The sequence below is a fragment of the Stegodyphus dumicola genome, chromosome 10, assembly GCF_044657685.1.
Source record: "Stegodyphus dumicola isolate Sdum_Otavi_A_Nest chromosome 10, ASM4465768v1".
Taxonomy (NCBI): domain Eukaryota; kingdom Metazoa; phylum Arthropoda; class Arachnida; order Araneae; family Eresidae; genus Stegodyphus; species Stegodyphus dumicola.
In genome coordinates this window covers 97,609,617-97,628,708 of record NC_140777.1, presented here as the reverse complement: position 1 = coordinate 97,628,708, position 19,092 = coordinate 97,609,617, and the positions used below count along the sequence as shown (strand labels likewise).

Genomic DNA, 19,092 nt, shown 5'->3' with positions numbered 1-19,092 from the left:
AGAGGAATGGAAACCAATACCCTTTGAAATTTTATTAAATGGCCTATCATAGAAATCATGATGCAGACTAATAATTCAGAAAAAAGGGCTATCAGATCAAATATTTAAAAAAATGCTCTTTACATTTTAAACATTGATTAAACACCTCTGAAATCATTCTAAAAATGTATAAATACCCCTTGTGTATGATTTTGTAAAGCAATATTTTTATAAAATTCTGTTCTGTAATAGCTTTAATAAATTTCTATAAAATTATATTTATTCTATAGAAAATCATTTTTGCAGAGGATTACTTATAAAGTTCAACAGCTGAACAGAGCTCGGTTAAGTCTCTATAAAAATTTTTCTTATGGTATATTTCGTTGATTATGCAATGCTTTAAAAGAATCAAATCATTCCGTTACCATTTCTTAGGTATGAAGAACATAGTAAATGAATAATGCAGTGAAAAGTAGACTTTATTATTACTTAGAAATGTTTTTTCTAATTTATCATTTAAACTTAACCATATTTATCTGTATTATTTAAAGGTCATCTGATACAAAGTGCTTGGTATTGTCCATGGTGTCCTTGGAACACAGTACCCATGGATACAGAGGCACAATTGCATTTATATTTTAAAGTATATCTACAGATTTTCAGGAACAAATTTGGCCTTATAAGTCCTTTTCTTGTTTTACATGACTATAATAGAATTTTTCCTCAAATGTTTTAATAAAATTTTAAAACAAAAAATTAAACTTCTGCAGCTAAATCTGTATCTACGTAATCACACTAGAGATTAAATTCAGAATTAGAAAGAGACATCACTTTTCATAACAACTGAAAATTTCAGATTCAAATCAGGATGAATGCTATTCATGTTTTCAATTTCTGAGTTTTATTCACTGGTGAAAGCAGCAGTATTTTGTTTTTGATTATATGAAAAAAACCTATTAGTCCAATTTGTTACAAAAATGAAACTAATTTTGGCATAAATAAATTCTTAAAGAGGGCAAAACTTAAGTCAATGTTCCAAACCACTTTGATTAATTAATTCAGAAGTTATTTGTTGTTCATAATTACCATTCATATATTGCCTTATATTTAAGTTTTCTTCACATGATCTCATTAAAATTATACAGTATAAATTTGAGATCTGGATATCCAACATCCAGAATAATCTAATATGTGGACCACCTGCAATATATTTTTTAGAATTTTTTTTTTTTTTCCTTCAAACATGCAGAAAGAATTTTCCAAAAGTAGTACTATCTCACTTTAGTATATGTCTAATATTTCATGCATGCGCTGTAAACATGTTTTAATGATAAAGTATGTGAAAGTCCTGACACTTAATTCCAATTCAGTACTAACTCCATGTTGAAGAAACACAATCACTTAATAAGTTATATCCCTGACATTAACCCCTGGTAATCATTTTTTTATTATTCATCACCATGTGACTATCAACTCATAACAACTTGAAAAATGACTTAATGCAGAAATATGTAAAACAATTTGTTTTTTTAAATATTAGATATTAAATACCAAACAGCATGGTAATCTTTTATATTACTATTAATTAGATTTGGCAACAGACTTCAGCCAACTGTGCTCCAAAATGCGATAAGAAAAACTTAATAAATTTCTTTCCATATTCAAAAAATATATTTTTTAAATGGCAAACAGACCAAACAGTCCAAGAGATTACATTTTGAATTAAGAACAATTAATCTATTATTCAGATATGCCATAAAAATAAATAAATTTCCGTATAAGCCTTAAGCATATATAGAAATTTATTTATTTGGGACTCAGATAAATATTAAATATCGGCTGGAAATCAACAGAATTATAATAAATAACTAAACTAATATAACTCAGGATTAAATTCTGCAGCTAGTGACAGAAGTAACACAAAATTTGGCGAACATGTCTTTAGATGCTGATCTCATGACCACAGCAAGTATATAGCAAATACCAGCTGAGCATTGTTAAGACCTCTTTAAATAAATGCCAACTCAAAAGATGGCACTACCAGCCTTCTTTCCCTTATCCGATAGGGTTAGAGAATCTGGACTGGCTTGACATACTCTCTTGCTGACAGCCATCAGTCAAGCCACGAACTTCCCTCATTCCGATCATGTGATATTGGAAGACTTTCCTGAAACTAGTATGCTTACTGCAAATGTGGATTACTACAAGTAATTATTCTTGGGTCGAATGACTTGTACCTGATGTTTATTTTATTATTTGTGATGTGAGTGTAAACGAATACATTTCCTAACCTTAATTAAATTACATACAACCAAGCATATTGCCATTATACCATTCACATGTCACCATAAAATGGTGACCTCAAATCATTCGACTACATGCCCGCTGAAAATCTAATCACATCTTCAATTTCTGTGCCTATGATGGTGAAGTGCAAATATCATCTCTTAAACAGGGCCAACTTCTGAATCCAACATTATTTTCATGATATAGTTGACACTGTGAGCCAAATCTTTGAGTATTCTTCAAAATTTGCCTATGAATTATATGAAAAACACGCTCTATGCAATGGAAAAAAATGTGTTTGCTATCTTCAGAGTGAATATATTGTAGATCTGTATATAAAATCTGTGACATGACTATATCAGACATTTTTTTTTTTTTGACAAATCTTTCTAACCAGCGATTGTTTTTCATCATTATTACGCTGAATCCACTGTTGACTGAGCCTACATTTCTCATATCATCCAGAGGTAAGCCACACCAATTTAGTTATTACTCTAACCTAAAGCTTTTCTCTAGAATGCATACTTGCAATTTTTTTTCCTTTTAATGTTGAATATATCTAAATTTAATTTAAACATTTATTTTACACCTGTTGTACATTATGTCTACACCTTATTCATATTATATTCTTAATTTCTCAAATGTTTGCATTTACTGTATTTATTTTACTTGCCGTAGTGTATAGTTATATGAATTTATTAGTAATTCATTATTGTATATTTACTCATATTTGACATTTTTTTTTAAATCATGAACGAACAACTACAACCCTTTGTAGGCAACCATAATGTCTCCCGTATTTCTGTCAAACCTTTCCCATTTTGGAAGGTAAATCTCCCTTTATGGTTCACCCAAGTAGAACCCCAGTTTGACATCAGATTTACTGTTGATTCCACAGAAGTTAACCATGTGCTGTCCACAATTGAATCAGATATCCTCAACAGCATTTTTGATATTTTACAACTCCCATTGACTGCGAATACAATACCCCAAAAGCATGTTTAATTGAACTGCACTCTGAGAGTCAGGAGTCGAAAATCCGCACCTTGCTTCAAGGACTAGAACTTGAGGATCAACACCCTTCATAGTTACTTTCCTGTATGTGAAACCTCATGGGGGAGATGGCTTTAGAACCCCTGCTGAAATCTCTATAGATATCACGCCTTTCGCAAAATACACAAAGTATTCTTGCTGTCTTATGTTATGATATCCCAAAACTCACGGCTATGGCTGACAGAATTACAGATCTCGAAATGCTTCCTAACATAAATAGTGTTGCCATAGCAACTACCTCTCTCTTTGAGCAGCAAGTTGTGGAGCTGATGAAGCAAGCAAACAAACTCTAGCTATCAAAAACAGATGTGAATGCTCCCAGAAACTAAAGACAATCTCTTGCAAGACAACAGAAAAAATAATAGGTCCAACAGACTCTATCGACAATGTAAAAAGTATGCAACATTTACTTATACCATATGAACTTTGGTTCCAATGCACAAAAATGTGTTTCTCTGTGAAATTTCTGGCAGTCGAAAAACTAGATCGGTGATCACTCGTCAGCCAACGCTGCAACTGCTACATTAACCTTTTCGTGACGGCGCACCTTTGTTTAAGATGCTCATGCGGGATGGAAGAGAATCGAAGGCAGTCACCGTACAGGACGGAGGTTTTGCATCGCTATGCTTAATTTTATAACAAAAATCAGAAAAACAAAAGTTTTGCTTCTAGCATCGTAATTTTGGGTATCATTTTAGATTATTACTTGAGCTCTTATATATGTTAAAATTAGCCCTTAACCCCTTAACGTATTTGCCCATGTCTCACACGGGCGAAAGTTTCCGGCAAATTTGCACATGCCCGTGTCTCACATGGGCGCCCTTGTATCTCGCGTTATTTTATTTCTAATGCTTGTCTGAGATCCGTTCCAGTAAAAATAAATAGGCTAGATTATAATTAAACTTATTTGACATAGATGGCACCACTATTCAGCATTTTTCTTGTGTAAACCACGTGGCGCATTTTGATGATTAGCTATAAGTTTGCTAGGAATTCTTTGCTATAAAGTAGTCGTTTGGTGTGGAAAAGGTAATATATCCATTTTTATTACGTAAATATAATAAAAGTAAGCAGTTAACTGCAAATTATATTACTAAGTGTTTTTGTAATTAAAAAAAAGTTATCTAATAATGGGCGACTCTGACGATGACAATTTTGAATGTGCCAATTTATCAGACAGTTTCAGCGATGAGAGTGATGATTTCTTGAGTGATGGAAGTGAATCGGAAGATAATGACAACGAGATTTTGGATATAGCAAGGAATTGGTATCAAATTAGTATAAATCAACCAAACGTTGCACCACCGAGATTTCGATTTGAAGCTAACCTTGGCATGATTATGCAAGAAAAAAAATAGGTGATTTTTTGACCGAAAATTAGAAATTAATGTGTGCCTTAAGGGGTTAAAACATTTTTTTCTTTATTTTACATGAAAATATACTTAAAAAATTGCTTATCTTCTAAAAAAATTTTCGGAAGCGCTATTCAAATTATTTCAAAGTTTTAATTGATAAAATCCATCAATAAAGTTTAAAACTATTAAAAAGAACACAATACAGACTATTTACAGTAAGAAGTAACAAAATTTAAAATGAAAACGAGCATGGTAAATCTCGAAGCGCAGAGAAGTATCACTTTGTAACTCTTAGAAAAAGTATCACTTTTTAACTCTTTAGAAAATGAATCATTACTCTGATTTGCATTAGTAAATGGTTCACTAACCATACTAGGGTATTCTTCCTCTGATAAATACCAAACTCAAGTAGAATATATCAAACTCAAGGTCAGGAACCTAAAACTGTGTTCATTTCAAAAGTAATGGACACAGGATGCTATCTAGTGGCCTTCAGAAAAACGTTCCACCTTAAAATGCGTATACGCATCACCCGTCCTCTGAATGCGATCTTTACTGATGCGTGGATGGGACGCCTGCCTGTAAGAGACATTCTTAGGGAATGCGTATATGGGACGCCTGTCCTGAAAGGGTTAATCGAATTCTTCTGGCCAACCCATTTTCAAAATTGACTTTTTTAATTGAAAACAGCGCTGATGTATCCATCATTCCCAAGAGTTACAGTAGGAACACCAACAATCCAACCACATTAGTCTTCTTTGTTGCCAATGGCACCAATTTTTTTTTTACCATCAGTTTAAAATTCCATCTCTCATTTACTTTAGCCTTTCTTCCTTGAAGGCGTCAATCAATCCATCATAGTTGTTGGACATTCTTACAGATTTAACTTACTTATTGATGTTAAAAACAATTGTTTAATTGATGGACGATGAAAATTGCATTCTTATGGTAGACTTTCCAACATCAATCCATTCAGTACTAACATTCATAATTTGGTTGGTAACTGAAAATTTGACAAGATTCTTGCCGATTACTCTAGATCCTTTGCAAACTTTTGATAGGAAACAAAACAATTTTCCATCACATTAAAACTGAACTATTTTCCATCACATTAAACCCCCCCCACAATCTTCTTGAAACGTAAATTTGGATATTTACGTTTCAAGAAGATATTTGAATTGGATTTTTGCAACTTGTATTTTGATGACATCCTTTTTGCATCGACTAACGAAGAAGGACACATCATCTATGCCAGGTATTCAGTCATTTAAACAAATATGATTTGACTTTAAACCTTAACAAATGCGCACTCGGAAAAGCATCTGGTTCCTTTTTAGGTTGCCTTAATTACTGCCTCAGCTGTATAACACCTGACACGGAAAAAAAAAAATCTATCACCAACTTTCCGAAGCCTACTATACTATAGTTCAACTTAGACATTTCTTAGGAATGATAAACATCTATCAACATTTCTTGTCAAAGGCAGCTGAGACCCAAGCTCCATTACACGACCTCTTAAAGGATTCAACGAAAAATGAAAGACGTCCCATTCCTTGGAATGATTAACTTACTGAGGCATTTGAAAAATGTAAATATGATGTTATTAATGCTGCAACTCTTTGTTATCATTCTCCAAGTCAAAAGTTGCACTCAAGTCAAGTCAGTCAAGTTATGGCCGATGCTTCTGACATTTCCATCAGAGCTGTCTTAAATGTTCAACACATTAACAACCACAGTACAAAGTCCGTAATCCGGATGTCCATTATCCGGAATGACCTATAATCCGGACCTCAAAGCCACAAACTTTTTTGGTATGCTTTATGCATGCGCATGCACATTGGGAGGATGTGTTTCCAGATATGTTAAAAAGTGCTTGGCATAATTTATGGCCAGCTACCATATTTCATGGTGAGGATGATGAAGATGATAGCTGCAAATTTGAAGGTTTTCGGACATCCCAAACTAAAGGTGAAACTTTCCAGTTATTGGATTTTGTAAAGAAATGTAGAGAAGGGGTAATAAATGAAGATGATATATTTAAACAAACAAGTTTTTCATTGCGATGACAATGCCCCAATCATCAATCAATTAACAGATGGCGATAACTGTAGTATGGTTCTAGGTTCCGAAAATACTGCTTCTAATAGTGAAGAAAGTGACAGAGAGGTTATTGAAAACGAAAAAATTTTGATTGACAAGTTAGTCAGTATTCTTGACACAGCAATTACAGGACTTGAACAGTGGAACTTTGTAACTGAACAAGAAATTATGTCTCTTTATAGAATTAAAGAATTCTTTATAGAATTAAAGTATTAGCACAAAAAAAGAAGCAACTTTAACAACTTGCACTGAAAGAAAAATTTAATAAAGTAAACAAATAAACATTAAGCTTTTTTTTTTTTTTTTTTTTTTTTTTTTTTTTTTTTTTTTTGTGTGTGTGTGTAAATTTTGATATCCTTTAGATCATAATTGCTCTTTTATTTCATAAATTACGGTTTCATATTTTTAATTATATAATTTCTGCATGCCATCTTACCAGATTTAAATTGAGGATGTATAATCCGGAAAAACCCCTAATCTGAAATTACCGAAGTTCCAACGAGTCCGGATTATGGACTTTAGTCATTAGCATTTTTCTTATAAAACTGTCCCCCACTGAACAAAAATACAGCATGTATGACAGAGAGTTACTCACCATTTATGCAGCTATAAAATATCTCAGGCATAATCTTGTAGATCAATATTTCACTACATTTATTGACCATCAACCACTAAATTACGCATTATATCAAAATCAAATTCTGCTTCCCTGTGACAAATTCGGCACTTAAATTACATAGCTCAGTTCAGCACGGACACCCAGCATGTCTCTCATGCTTTCAAAAGATCAATCAATCACTGGATTTCACTCTTATTGCTCACTCACAAGCCACAGATGAGGATCTGAAACGTCTCAGTGAAGACTCAAACTGCTCACTAAGATTTCAGTCATCATAATTTGCTCCAGATCTCTAACTATTGTGTGACACTTCTAATAATAGACTTTGACCTTACATACCACTTAGGTGTTCTCTAGGTATTTGGGTTTTCAAAACATTCATACAAGAAAGATTCATCTGGCCATCCACGATAAAGGACATTGCAAATTGGACTTGTTCCTGCATCATGTCCCAACGTTCCAAATTTATCCAGCACAGGTATAGTCCTTTGGAAAAAAATCGGCATGCCACCCAAGCAACTGACCATGTTCATATAGACATCATCGGTCCTCTACCACTATTAGAGTGTTAAAGATTTATCTGCTCAGCTGCACTGACAGATTTACTGGATGCCCTGAAGCATTTCCCCTTCAGAACATTTCTGCTGACTGTATGGCTCAACAATTCATCTCCGGTTGATTGCATGATATGGTATGCCAACAGTCCTAACAACTGATCAAAATCAACAATTACAATCATACTTTTTCTCTTCTCTATCATTTATGCTTGGATTACATCAAATTCGTACTTTGCAGTATCATTCTTCCACCAAGGGCACAGTAGAACATTTTCACAGCAACTTCAAAGTAGCCCTCAAGTCCCATTAGACTACATTACTCTCTCTTGTGCTTCTTGATCTACATTCTTCCTACAAGGGAGACTTCACAGGTACATCCACTGAACTTGTTTATGACATGATGCTTTTACTACCATCCAAATTCTTCCAACCATTCTCTGCTCCAGTCGAACCATTGTCCTTCCGCCAGACTCTCCAAGAAGTGATGGAAACGCTATCTCCAATTCCTACATCATGCTTCATTCATGAATCCTGCATTGAGGACTTGTATTCACATGTTTGTGCTCAATGATGCAGTAAAACCTCCACTCACTCATTCATACGACCTTGTGAAGGTAATAACAAACATTTCACCATTCTCAGGCATAAAAAGGAAACTGCTGAGGAGGTGGATTGGCTGAAGCCTGCATTCTTCAAAGCTTTGAATGCTCCGATTCCTGTGACCAGAGATGTTTCAACGTGACCTTCTGCTTCCTTCCAATACTCCACCAGTCATCACACGATCGGAAAGACATGTGCACTTCAATCCCAGATAGTTGTGATTTATTTTCCCCTTTGTACCTTTGGTACCCAGGGAAGAGGGAAAATAATATGGAGAACTCTTTAAAATAGGCACCAACTCAAAAGATAGCACTATCAGCCCCTCCCTTATCCAGTGAGGGAAAGAAAGCCACAAACTTAACTCACTCCAATCACACGATACCAGTGAACTTTCCTGCTACTATTATATTTACTGCTAATGTGGATTACTACGAGTAACTATTCTTGTGTCGAGTGATATGTATCTGATGTTTATTTTGTTATTTGTGACATGTGTGTAAATCAATATACTTCCTAACCTTAATTAAAGTAATGGACGTGCAACCAAGCACATCATCATATCTGCACCCACACATATTACCACAGCATTAAGCTAAATCAAGACACTACTCAAAATCTATGGATTTAAATGCAAAAAATATTGTTGCAGAGAAAGTAACAAAGACTACAGAGAAATTTAAAAAAACTTGATTGACATTACAGAGGGATTTCTGGACTTCACAATGCAGGATTTGAACAATAGAACTTTGTAACTGAACAAGAAATTATGTGAAACAATTAAAATGAAAGAAATGTTTAATAAAGCAAAACAAATACTGAGCTTTTTCTTGTGTAAATTTCGGTTCCTTTACAATCATAAATGCTTTATTGTTTTATAAATAACCATTTCATATTTTTAATTTTATAAGTTCTTTAGGTCATCTTACTAGATTTAAAGTGATGATTTAAAATTGGGAAAATTCTAAAATTTGGAATCGCTGAAATCCTGATGAGTCCAGATTTTGGAATTTGCATTATGTAATCATCATATAATTCTAATATCTTCATTCTTCATATAATCATGCATTTATTTATAAATCAATGAATTTGAAATAAAATGCTTAATCAAACTTTTGGAAATTTTAAATGACTCAAACTTAATGTCTTTTAAAGTTAAATGTATTAAAAATTTATGCTGATTTTTCTTGATAAATGGAATCTTTTATTAAAAATATTTGATGAATATGAGATTTTTCAAATGTCACTGAAATTATTTTCATAATCGCTCTCTTTCTCTCAAATAAGCTGAAGTCTGACATCCTTAAATCATAAATATCAAGCCCGAAACTACTTCAGTTAAATATTAAGTAATCCTCACTATTATAATCTTCTAAGTTCTCTTAATTAGTTGCAAGTAGGTTAGTTGTATTTTCTTGTTATTTACACTACTGTGGTTTTTCTAAATTTATTTTCTTAGCCCTTAAAAGCAAATGCAATTTTGTTCTTAATCAGTATTTCAAAGGAAATCATAATTTGTTCTAGAAATGCAATCTACATGTTTATTCAGAATAGATTAAAAACTGAGATTAAAACATTTTACATTTCCATGTCCTTCATTAAAAATGCATATAAATGATTTCTATTATATTTTTTTTTCTGCATTGTTGTGTTCTTTATCTTTTTCTTTCTTTATTATTATTATTTTCCTTTTAGGCTGATAATTTTTGGATTGTTTTTGGGTTCATTCTAATTTATGGCCACAGGTTTTGTATTTAAATGTTTATTTGTTACACAGAATTTTACACTTTTTAATTCCGAGTGCTAGAGCCTTAGAGTTGTAAAATTAGCTCAATTAAAATGGGAGACAGAAGCAATTTCGTTCCTGATGTACCTTGGTGATTTTCTGGATGATTCATAAAAACGCATTTTTAAGCCTTACAGCAGATTCGTCCAGAAGTTTCCTGAGCCCATGCTGCAGTATATACATATGGTAGGAGAGCTAGGGAGTTCAGTTGTGAATAATCTAGCAGTTAGGTGAATTATGAGTTAGGGTTTACCATGAGAGCAATTTGAAAAATTTTACAATGTATTCAAGGTGCTAATGAGGAGGAATTGCTTAGTATCCACATTCTCCTTGAATTATTTCCTGCTATTTATTGTGCTGTGTGCACTAATTATTATGCTTATTTTCATAACAAATTGTTATTTTTTCTGCTTTTTTGGACTTATTATTTAAAGAAATATCAAAGATCCCATAGTTTGTAATAATGAAAATATAATAAACTATAATCAATCTGTAATACTTACGCTACAACTTCTTTTAATTATCAGAAATTTTTCAAGATAATATATAAGTGATGATAAATGATGAATAATTTACCTCTTGAGCTAAGAGATCCTGCCCTCCAGAATACAGCTCACATATATAATGCCTTCTGATTTCATCCAAATCTAACTCCCAACCTCTCGCTAAATCAAGTATGCAATTAAACCTCTTGCTAGCAAGAGAGTAATCAGTTTGATTGCTAGAATCTGCACCGTCAACATTTGCAGAAGGAACAGATTCTGGCTCTCTTTCTGGTAAACTTTGAGCCACAGCCGAAGCAGCACGCAAGAGAAACTGCATTCTGAGAGTACACAAACTCTGGTCTTCTTTTTCAGCTTGTTCTTGGATATGAAAATGAAGTTCCCGAAAGAAGGTTTTTTTTGCCTGAGGAAGAAAAAATGTATTATATAAAAAAGGCATAGAAAAACTCATGAAACCTAAATTACACTGTTATTCAAGTTTTATGTCGACATTAAAGATTATTTAAGACATAAAATGAAAATACTTTTCTTATACATAACATCAAAATGTTTATAATTCAATCAATTGTAAGTTTCTTATGAAAAAGTGTACAGTAAAAACAGAGATTTTCCTCATATATCAAAATATTGTAAATAAATAAATTGAACCATGTTCCAAAACACTCTTACATATCAGAATATTGTAAATAAATTGAACCCTGTTCGAAACAAGTGTTCCGAAGCATTTGCACTTTTGGACCCACGTTGTATTGGGATGTCAGCTGAGCCACTGTCTGATGACAATTTTTCTGTACCAAGCAGAACAGTCTCCAATGTCCTTTTCTCTAAATGACGTGTGGATGTCTAACAACTTGGCATCTACTACTTGTTTCACCATTATTTATCCACTTTACATACATACTAACAATGGCAGATCATGAACAATCTACCAGCCGTACAGTTTTGGATATACTCATTAGGAGTCTTCGGGCCAGCCCTCATTCAAATTAGATTAGTAGCCTTTTCTGTCACTCGAAAAAGTAAGTGCAAGAATGATTCCTTACCTTCTCCAGCAGCAATTGAATACCATTCCCACTTTTAATCACGTGCCCTCCACATCACCTAGACATGTTCATTAAAAAATGTGGGGATAGTCATAATGTTTCGGCTCATCAGTGTATATTTACACTATAACATAAGCACATTTAAACTTGTGCTTATATTATACAGTAATTGCTTAACTGTATAGATTTATTATATTTACTTCATGTTTATATTACATAGTATAATACATATTGCTATGAGTTTTTGCATATATGTAAATAATTTTAGTGAAGTTATGTTTAAAACTGTAGTATTTTTTGTACAATGTAACATGAAAATCTCAAGAGACAAAGCTTTGCCAAAAAATAAAAATACAGGGGCATGTCTATTTAACAGTGAGTAAATGGCTATCTCTCTAGGTTGGTAAGATAATCGGCAGCTAACAATGGCTTTGGCAATTAATTTTTGACACCAAATTTTGCAAGAAATAACCAAAGTTTGCCAAACTTGGTGACATTCTGGTCCAGCCCTTGTAATGAATAACTGTAATTGATCATCTATATAACTGGGACCCTATCCAGCCCCCATGTAGCTTACAATAATTTTGAAAAGTGGAAGGTACTAGAGATCTCTGGGCTGCCATGTAAACTATATAGTACCGAGGAGAACAAAATTTTCTCAGTGGTTGTTTAGTTCTGCACGAGTTCAGAGTACTGGAGTACTTTAGCTTCGCTCTTTAGATGGATTTTGCATTGCATTGTGTTTAATGTTCTTAGTAGTTTGAAGTGTGCTATTGATTGTACTCTGAGATATGAGAAGAGCTGCAGGAGTATTTTTGTGGAAAGTTCCTGAGACGCAAAGTGTTTGTTTCGGTAAAAATAAATTTTACGCAAAGTGTTTGTTTCGGTAAAAATAAATTTTATCAAGCTATCATCGGTATTGTATGCATTCAATCTATTACAAACTCATACGCAAGCAACAATTTTTGGTGTCAGAAGTGAGATTGAATGCTGGTGATAAGAGTGATGGAGAAGCAACTAAGACAGCTGGTAACTGCCTTTGTGAGATTCTAAGAAAAGATGGAAGGGATGGTCAACTTCGTTAGAGAAGAGATGGAAGTGGGTCAAAAGGAAATGAAAAGAGAAATTACTGCCATAATAGAAAATAAATTTTTAACTATGGGAGGCAGAATAGGCACGGCTGAAAACTACGTTGGTGAAACTGAAGAAAGGGTTTCTCCTGCCGAACAAAAAAATGAAGAAAGGGTTACTGCTGTCAAACAACAAATTGATTACCTCTCACAAGAGAGGAAAAAAATAAAATCTTAAAGAAATTTATAACGACAGCAGAAATTTAAACTGACAGTTTTAAATTTTTACTAATGCCTTCTTGAATCTCTCTAAAGCTGCCCACTTATGATGGAAAGAACTCCTGGAAAGAATATAAAATTCAGATCTCTACAGTGGCAGATGCTAATGGATGAGATTCCCAAGCTAAGATTTGCTGCTTCTCCGACAGCAGATGCAGCGGGTATTCTTAAAACTTTGCCTGAAAACCAAAGACTACATTTGAAGTAGCTGTGTATTTCTACGCAGCATTCTGGAGCTGCTCTTTGGCAAGAAGTGTTTAAAAGACAACAACAGGGTTCAGTTAAAATCTCGTCAATAGAAGCACATGGAAACACTCCAGAAAATCACTATAGATGTTGAAAGGTCATTTTATCTCACCTTTTCGGATTGCCCAACAAAAACAAGGAAAGTCCTATTCCTGCAGTACTGCATCGACAGCATCTGGATCCCGAGATACAGAAAGCACTGTGAATGGTGAATGCTAATGATCTAAAGAGAACTTAAGTGTATGCCATGAAACTCAAGGCAACCTAACAAGCAACTCATAGAGACCAATACCCAATCAGAACTGTCTAGAAGGCAGTGAATCAAGTGACTGCTCATCTACATGATTTAACCAGGGAAGTCAATGCCCTGAGATGAAATAGGACCAGCCCTAATGTGATGGAACCGTGGTATTGAAGGCCACATATAAATGAAGTGGAGAACACTTCAAGCCATGGAAGATAAGCCCACTTCCAAGAAAAAGGAGGAAAACTAATTAATGGTCACCTTGCAGAGAGGAGGTTGCCAAATATTGAAAAGGCCCATTTTAAAGTGCTCACGATTTCTGCAATAAGTGGCGGTTGTAATGGGCTCCTCATCATCATGGGTCACATAAATGGAGTTCTCACAATAAGACCATTGATACAGGAGCCAATGTTATCATGACCTGAGATTTGGCTCAACAAGTCATAGGTCAACTCATCTGGAAGCCTCCTTCTGTTTCCCTCCAAACTGTGTTCAGTGAAAAAATCAGCACTGATGGAAAAATGAACATAAACATCACGTTTGGAAGTGCCACCTACCATCATGCGACATATGTAGCACAAATTATAGATTCTTGACAGACAGAAAATAAAGTACAAAGTGGAAGGGTTGTTTCAGAATTATAATTTTAACCTTTTAACTGTCATGTAAGTTTCACAAAGGCTTCCGAAAGACTTGGACAACAAATTGATAAGTTTCACAAGTATGTTACTGTCCTATGAAGGTATAAAAAAAATACTGTCAAATATTGGAAATTCGGGTGAAACTCCAGTGATGTTTGATATGATAGGAAATAAAACAACTGATGTGAAAGGAACAAAAATGGTTAACATAAAAACAATAGGTCACGAAAAATCTCACCTCATCATAGTGCTTTCCTGCTTAGTAGATGGATCAAGATCAGTAGCTTAGTAGATAGATCAATTAAATTCTTGCTATTTTCTTTCTTAGTAGGTAGATCAAATAAAACCCAAGGTTATTTTTAAAAGAAAGACAATGCTGAAATGTAATTTCCCACATGGAGATTCCATTATGTTCACAAGAAAGGATGGATGAACTAAAACAGTTTAAAATTGTAGATAAGAAACGTTTGGCAAAAGATTCCTGCTGCCTTAACCAATTAACTGTTTTGCTCTAACAACATTTAGGTGCTGTGAAAACAGACTTTTTTGATTTGACTGTACACCACTCAGGCCGTGTATTTTTTCTGCACCAATCTATGACTTTTTTACATTCTTAACTTTTGTGCAGTGTTTCTAATAGATGTCTCTAGTGGTTCAGGAGAGATTAGATTGTAATACCAGTTCAAGGACAGGTTTTACTGCTTTGCATTATGTGGAAAAATTCCATGAGTTTGTTTGCACGTGTTCAGTGTATTAGGCTTTGCGAATAGTATTTCTTCCTAATTTTGTCATGAAATAAAAGAATGATGGGTGACAGTAAATGGCTCATAACAGAATATAAATCTGATACTGGATCAGATAGCAAATCTGAATTTTCTATAAATGATTCTGGTAATTCTGAAAGTTCCTTATCATAATTTTATAGTGATGATGAGGAAACGGAAAGTTGAGATGATCTAATTCAGGTTTAGAGGTTTTGTGAAACGGATACTAGTAATCCTCCTCCACCACCGCCACAATTTACTTTCACAGCAAATTTACTTCTTTCACATTTATATCCTGTAAAGTTTACTTTCCAGTTGTGCAGTTTCGTCAGAAAAAAGTCAACTTTAAGTAAAAATGCCTTAATTTTGTCATAATTAAAAATTACCTTAAATTAAGAAATGCAACACTTGTAAAATTTTTGACTACTGATTTGAATTCATGTAATCAATTAGAATAAAAATTTGTTTATAAAAAATATGCTTATTTTTGGTCACAATAAGGCAGGAAAATGAAACAGTTAAATGGTTAAAGAATACAGAAAATCTTTTACTTTGGAACAGGCTTATATTCTATCTAACGGATAATATGAAGAAATTTTTTTTAAAGAGTGTAATAGAGACATGGCAGTTATTCCAGGCAGATTAACTGTAATGGTTCAGCCTTTAGATGTATATGTTTTTATTTTCTAAAGTGGTTGAAATCTACATTTCACTTTGCTGCTTATTTTAATAAAGACCATTGTTATTATTAAAATGAACAATTTAAGAAATAAAATTACACAAAAAGAAATAAACACAGCTAAGGCTTCACACGGTTTAAAAAATTAAACATATTCCTTTATACAAAATAACACTTTTCAGAAATCATACTTACACTGGCACCAAATAGTCCCAGAGGCTTGATATTTTTCATTTGGAATATAACAATTAAATGAAGAACTGTTGCTAACATGAGATGCATATACACTTGCCAATTACCAGCAGATTTCTGGCTCAAAGCCATCGTTATTAAAGGTGGACGTCCTGTATTTTCATGTCCTTGCCAAAAAGTTTCCATAGGAAATGTAGGCAAGTTTTCAACTTCTGATGGCACATTTGTCTGCAAAAGAGATACTATTTAAAAAAAGATTTTAAAGCTATATGGTAAATTCTTGATTAACTCGGGTAATACCAGAAATTACAGCCACGGCTAATCCAAAATCACAATTTGTCTCATACAGATTTTAGCACAGGAAATAAGGATTTAATTATAATTAATAAAATATTATTAATGATCTTAAAATATGCTAAAATTTATGCAACACATAAGGTTGTTGCCTTGCCTACTTTAAGTTTTACTTTGGCAAGTTAATATTCAAGACAGAACAGAAACAATTTATTTGAACTTTTAAGTAGTCTAAGCCGCTTATGTTAAGTGAATTAAAAAAAAAAAAAAAAAAAAAAAAAAAAAAAAAAAAAACCACTTCTGTTAAAAAATTATTACAGCAAAAACACTGCTGAAATTCTTTTGTAACTGATGGCCCACCAGTGACCGAGCCGTAAAGTCGATGAACATTGGTAGTTTGGTCCGAGATTCGAATCCCGGGAAAGGGCTGGCTGCATGGCCGTTTTCATGGTTTTCCCACGTGTGTGGCATGTATACAAGCCAGTTTTTCTTAGAAAATCCTCCACGAAGGCATGCCTCTCCTTAGGCAGATAGCCTTTGAGCCTTTGCCATAATCACATAAACTAAAATTTTTGGAACTTAAAAATGCCAATTCTGAAGAACTTTTACATTCCCCCCTCCCCGTTCCCAGATTTTATGCCTGATTTATTAACAATGTAAACACACAGTATCCTATCCATCTTTTTACAAGTGAGTTTCTAATCAAAACTAAAAACTAAAATCAGTCCAAAGTTAAAAGAATTCTTTAGATCAAGTATTTGGAAGGGAGTCTAAATTAGTCTTCCACTCCTAGTCACCTCAATTTTATTTCTCAGAAAATCTGGCACTAGCCTTTCAGGAATACTTTGGTCCTCCACAAATTCATTGTTTGTAAATTCAACTGCAGATGTTTCGAGTAGAAAAACCTTCTGGGTAATCAAACTATCTCACAAGAGTTTGTTTTGATGTGTACAACTCTGCTTTCACCATCTTTCCCTAGATAGACCTGAATTACTCTTGCCATAGACGAAAATGTTCTTTGTTTATTCTCATTCTCAACAAGAATTATAGCTACAATTTTTATGTCTTGATAGTTTTCTACCTTAGATAGTCTTTGCAAAAATTGACTGCAATATTCATTTAAAAATTTTTCTTTCAAAGTATCTCTCAATTGTTGCTGATATCTTAGATTTACCAGATCAAAATGATCTAAATCTGGCACCCCACTTAAAAAATCTCACCCCATAAACACTGTAGGTGTAAAAGGAATTAGCCGATTTGAATTCTTAGATAAATACTGTTATGAATTTTGTACATAGATGTTGCATTTTTTTCATAACATGAAAAGCCTGAGAGAAACGATGCTGTGCCAGAAAAATAAGAATACAGGGGCAAGTCCAGTTAACATTGAGTAAATGGCTATCTCGCTAATTTGGCAAGATACCATCAAACTAGCAACAGTTTGGTGACTAATTTTGTAGCAAAACTTGGGGATAAGTCACCAAACTTGATAACCATTTGGCAACATTTTGAACTGGTCTCTGTATACTGTAATGGGTATTGTAACTGAATAATTGTAACAGATCCTCTATGCAACTGTAACCATATCTGGCCCTCATATGCCTTTAGATAATTTTCAGAAGTACTAAAGCGTTCTCAGTGGCCAGGGTAAAACTATAAAAAAACGGACAGAGCTCTCAGTAGTTGTTAGTTTAGCGTGGTTTGGAGTATTGAGGTATCTCCTTGTTAGTTTGGCTATACAGATGTGCTTTGCCCCGAGTTGTGTTAAGAGTTTCAAATAAAACTATTGACTGCATCCTGTGATACTCTGAAGAGCTGCTTGAGTATTTTTGTGGAAAATTCCAGAACTGTGAAGTGTTTTTTGAGGTAAAATATATTTTATCAAACTATCATTGGTTCTGTGTGCATTCAAACTTTGCGAACCCATACGCACAAAACAATAATAATCCAATAATAGCAATCCTAAAACACTGTGTAGAAGATTTTTAACCATCTGAATCATTCTTTCCCAAAATCCTCCCCATCAAGGTGCTGTAGCGGAAGTTAAAACCCACAGAATTCTTTTCAGAGATGTCTCCACCTCAGTCACTTTTCAGTCAAAGAATTTCAGAAGATTACAAGAACCAGCAAAATTGCTTTCATAATCACAAATTACTTTTCAAAATCTTTTTCTTGCAATGAATTTGTAGAGCAGAAGCAAAAAACTTTGGCTGACAAAGATGTTACCGATTTTAGATAGATAGCTTTATATACTGCAAGTAAACAGATTTCCTATGTCTTTTCCTTGTTTTTTAATATAGTCCTGAAAGATCAAAATCTATCACCTCAAACATGAGAATGTCTTAGACTCTATTTTTTCGTAGCTGGAATACACTGCATTCTCCTGGCTTCATGTCTTTTATATCTGATGCACTCAGTTAGTGCTTTATGCATAGTCTTCTGACAATTCATTATCCAAAAGTTTTCCCTCAACTTCAACACATGTAATCTAACATGAGGTAAACTCATGGAAGATAAGTTTATTTGATTATGTACAGTATATTCTGTCATATAATACACATCTACAATTCTAAACTACATTTTTTTTTTTCATATTTAGGTATACTTGTCATATGATGTGCACACACTTTTCTTTACAAAAAAACCTAAAAGATACATGTGCAATACTCTTATTTTTTTTCAGTCATTTATTAAAAGATTTTGCCCAGGCTTTTGAACAACAGTGTACTGAACTGATAAGCAATAAGGGGCACAATACGAATATGGGGGGAATGAATTAGGAGTCAGGTGTTTTCTCTCTTCCTA

At 33.6% G+C, this 19,092-nt stretch overlaps 1 protein-coding gene across 2 annotated transcripts in view; it reads right to left on the bottom strand.

Annotated features, from left to right (window-relative positions):
• The window catches only part of Rab3-GAP (Rab3 GTPase activating protein), a 244,686-nt gene that overhangs the window by 17,817 nt on the left and 207,777 nt on the right, over nt 1–19,092 (bottom strand). For both annotated transcript variants that reach the window (XM_085825301.1, XM_085825302.1), the window contains 2 exons: nt 15,997–16,221; nt 10,909–11,238 (listed from right to left, as the gene is read on the bottom strand). In XM_085825301.1, the coding sequence (XP_085681427.1) occupies nt 10,909–11,238; nt 15,997–16,221 (555 nt within the window). The remainder of the gene's footprint in view (nt 1–10,908; nt 11,239–15,996; nt 16,222–19,092) is intronic.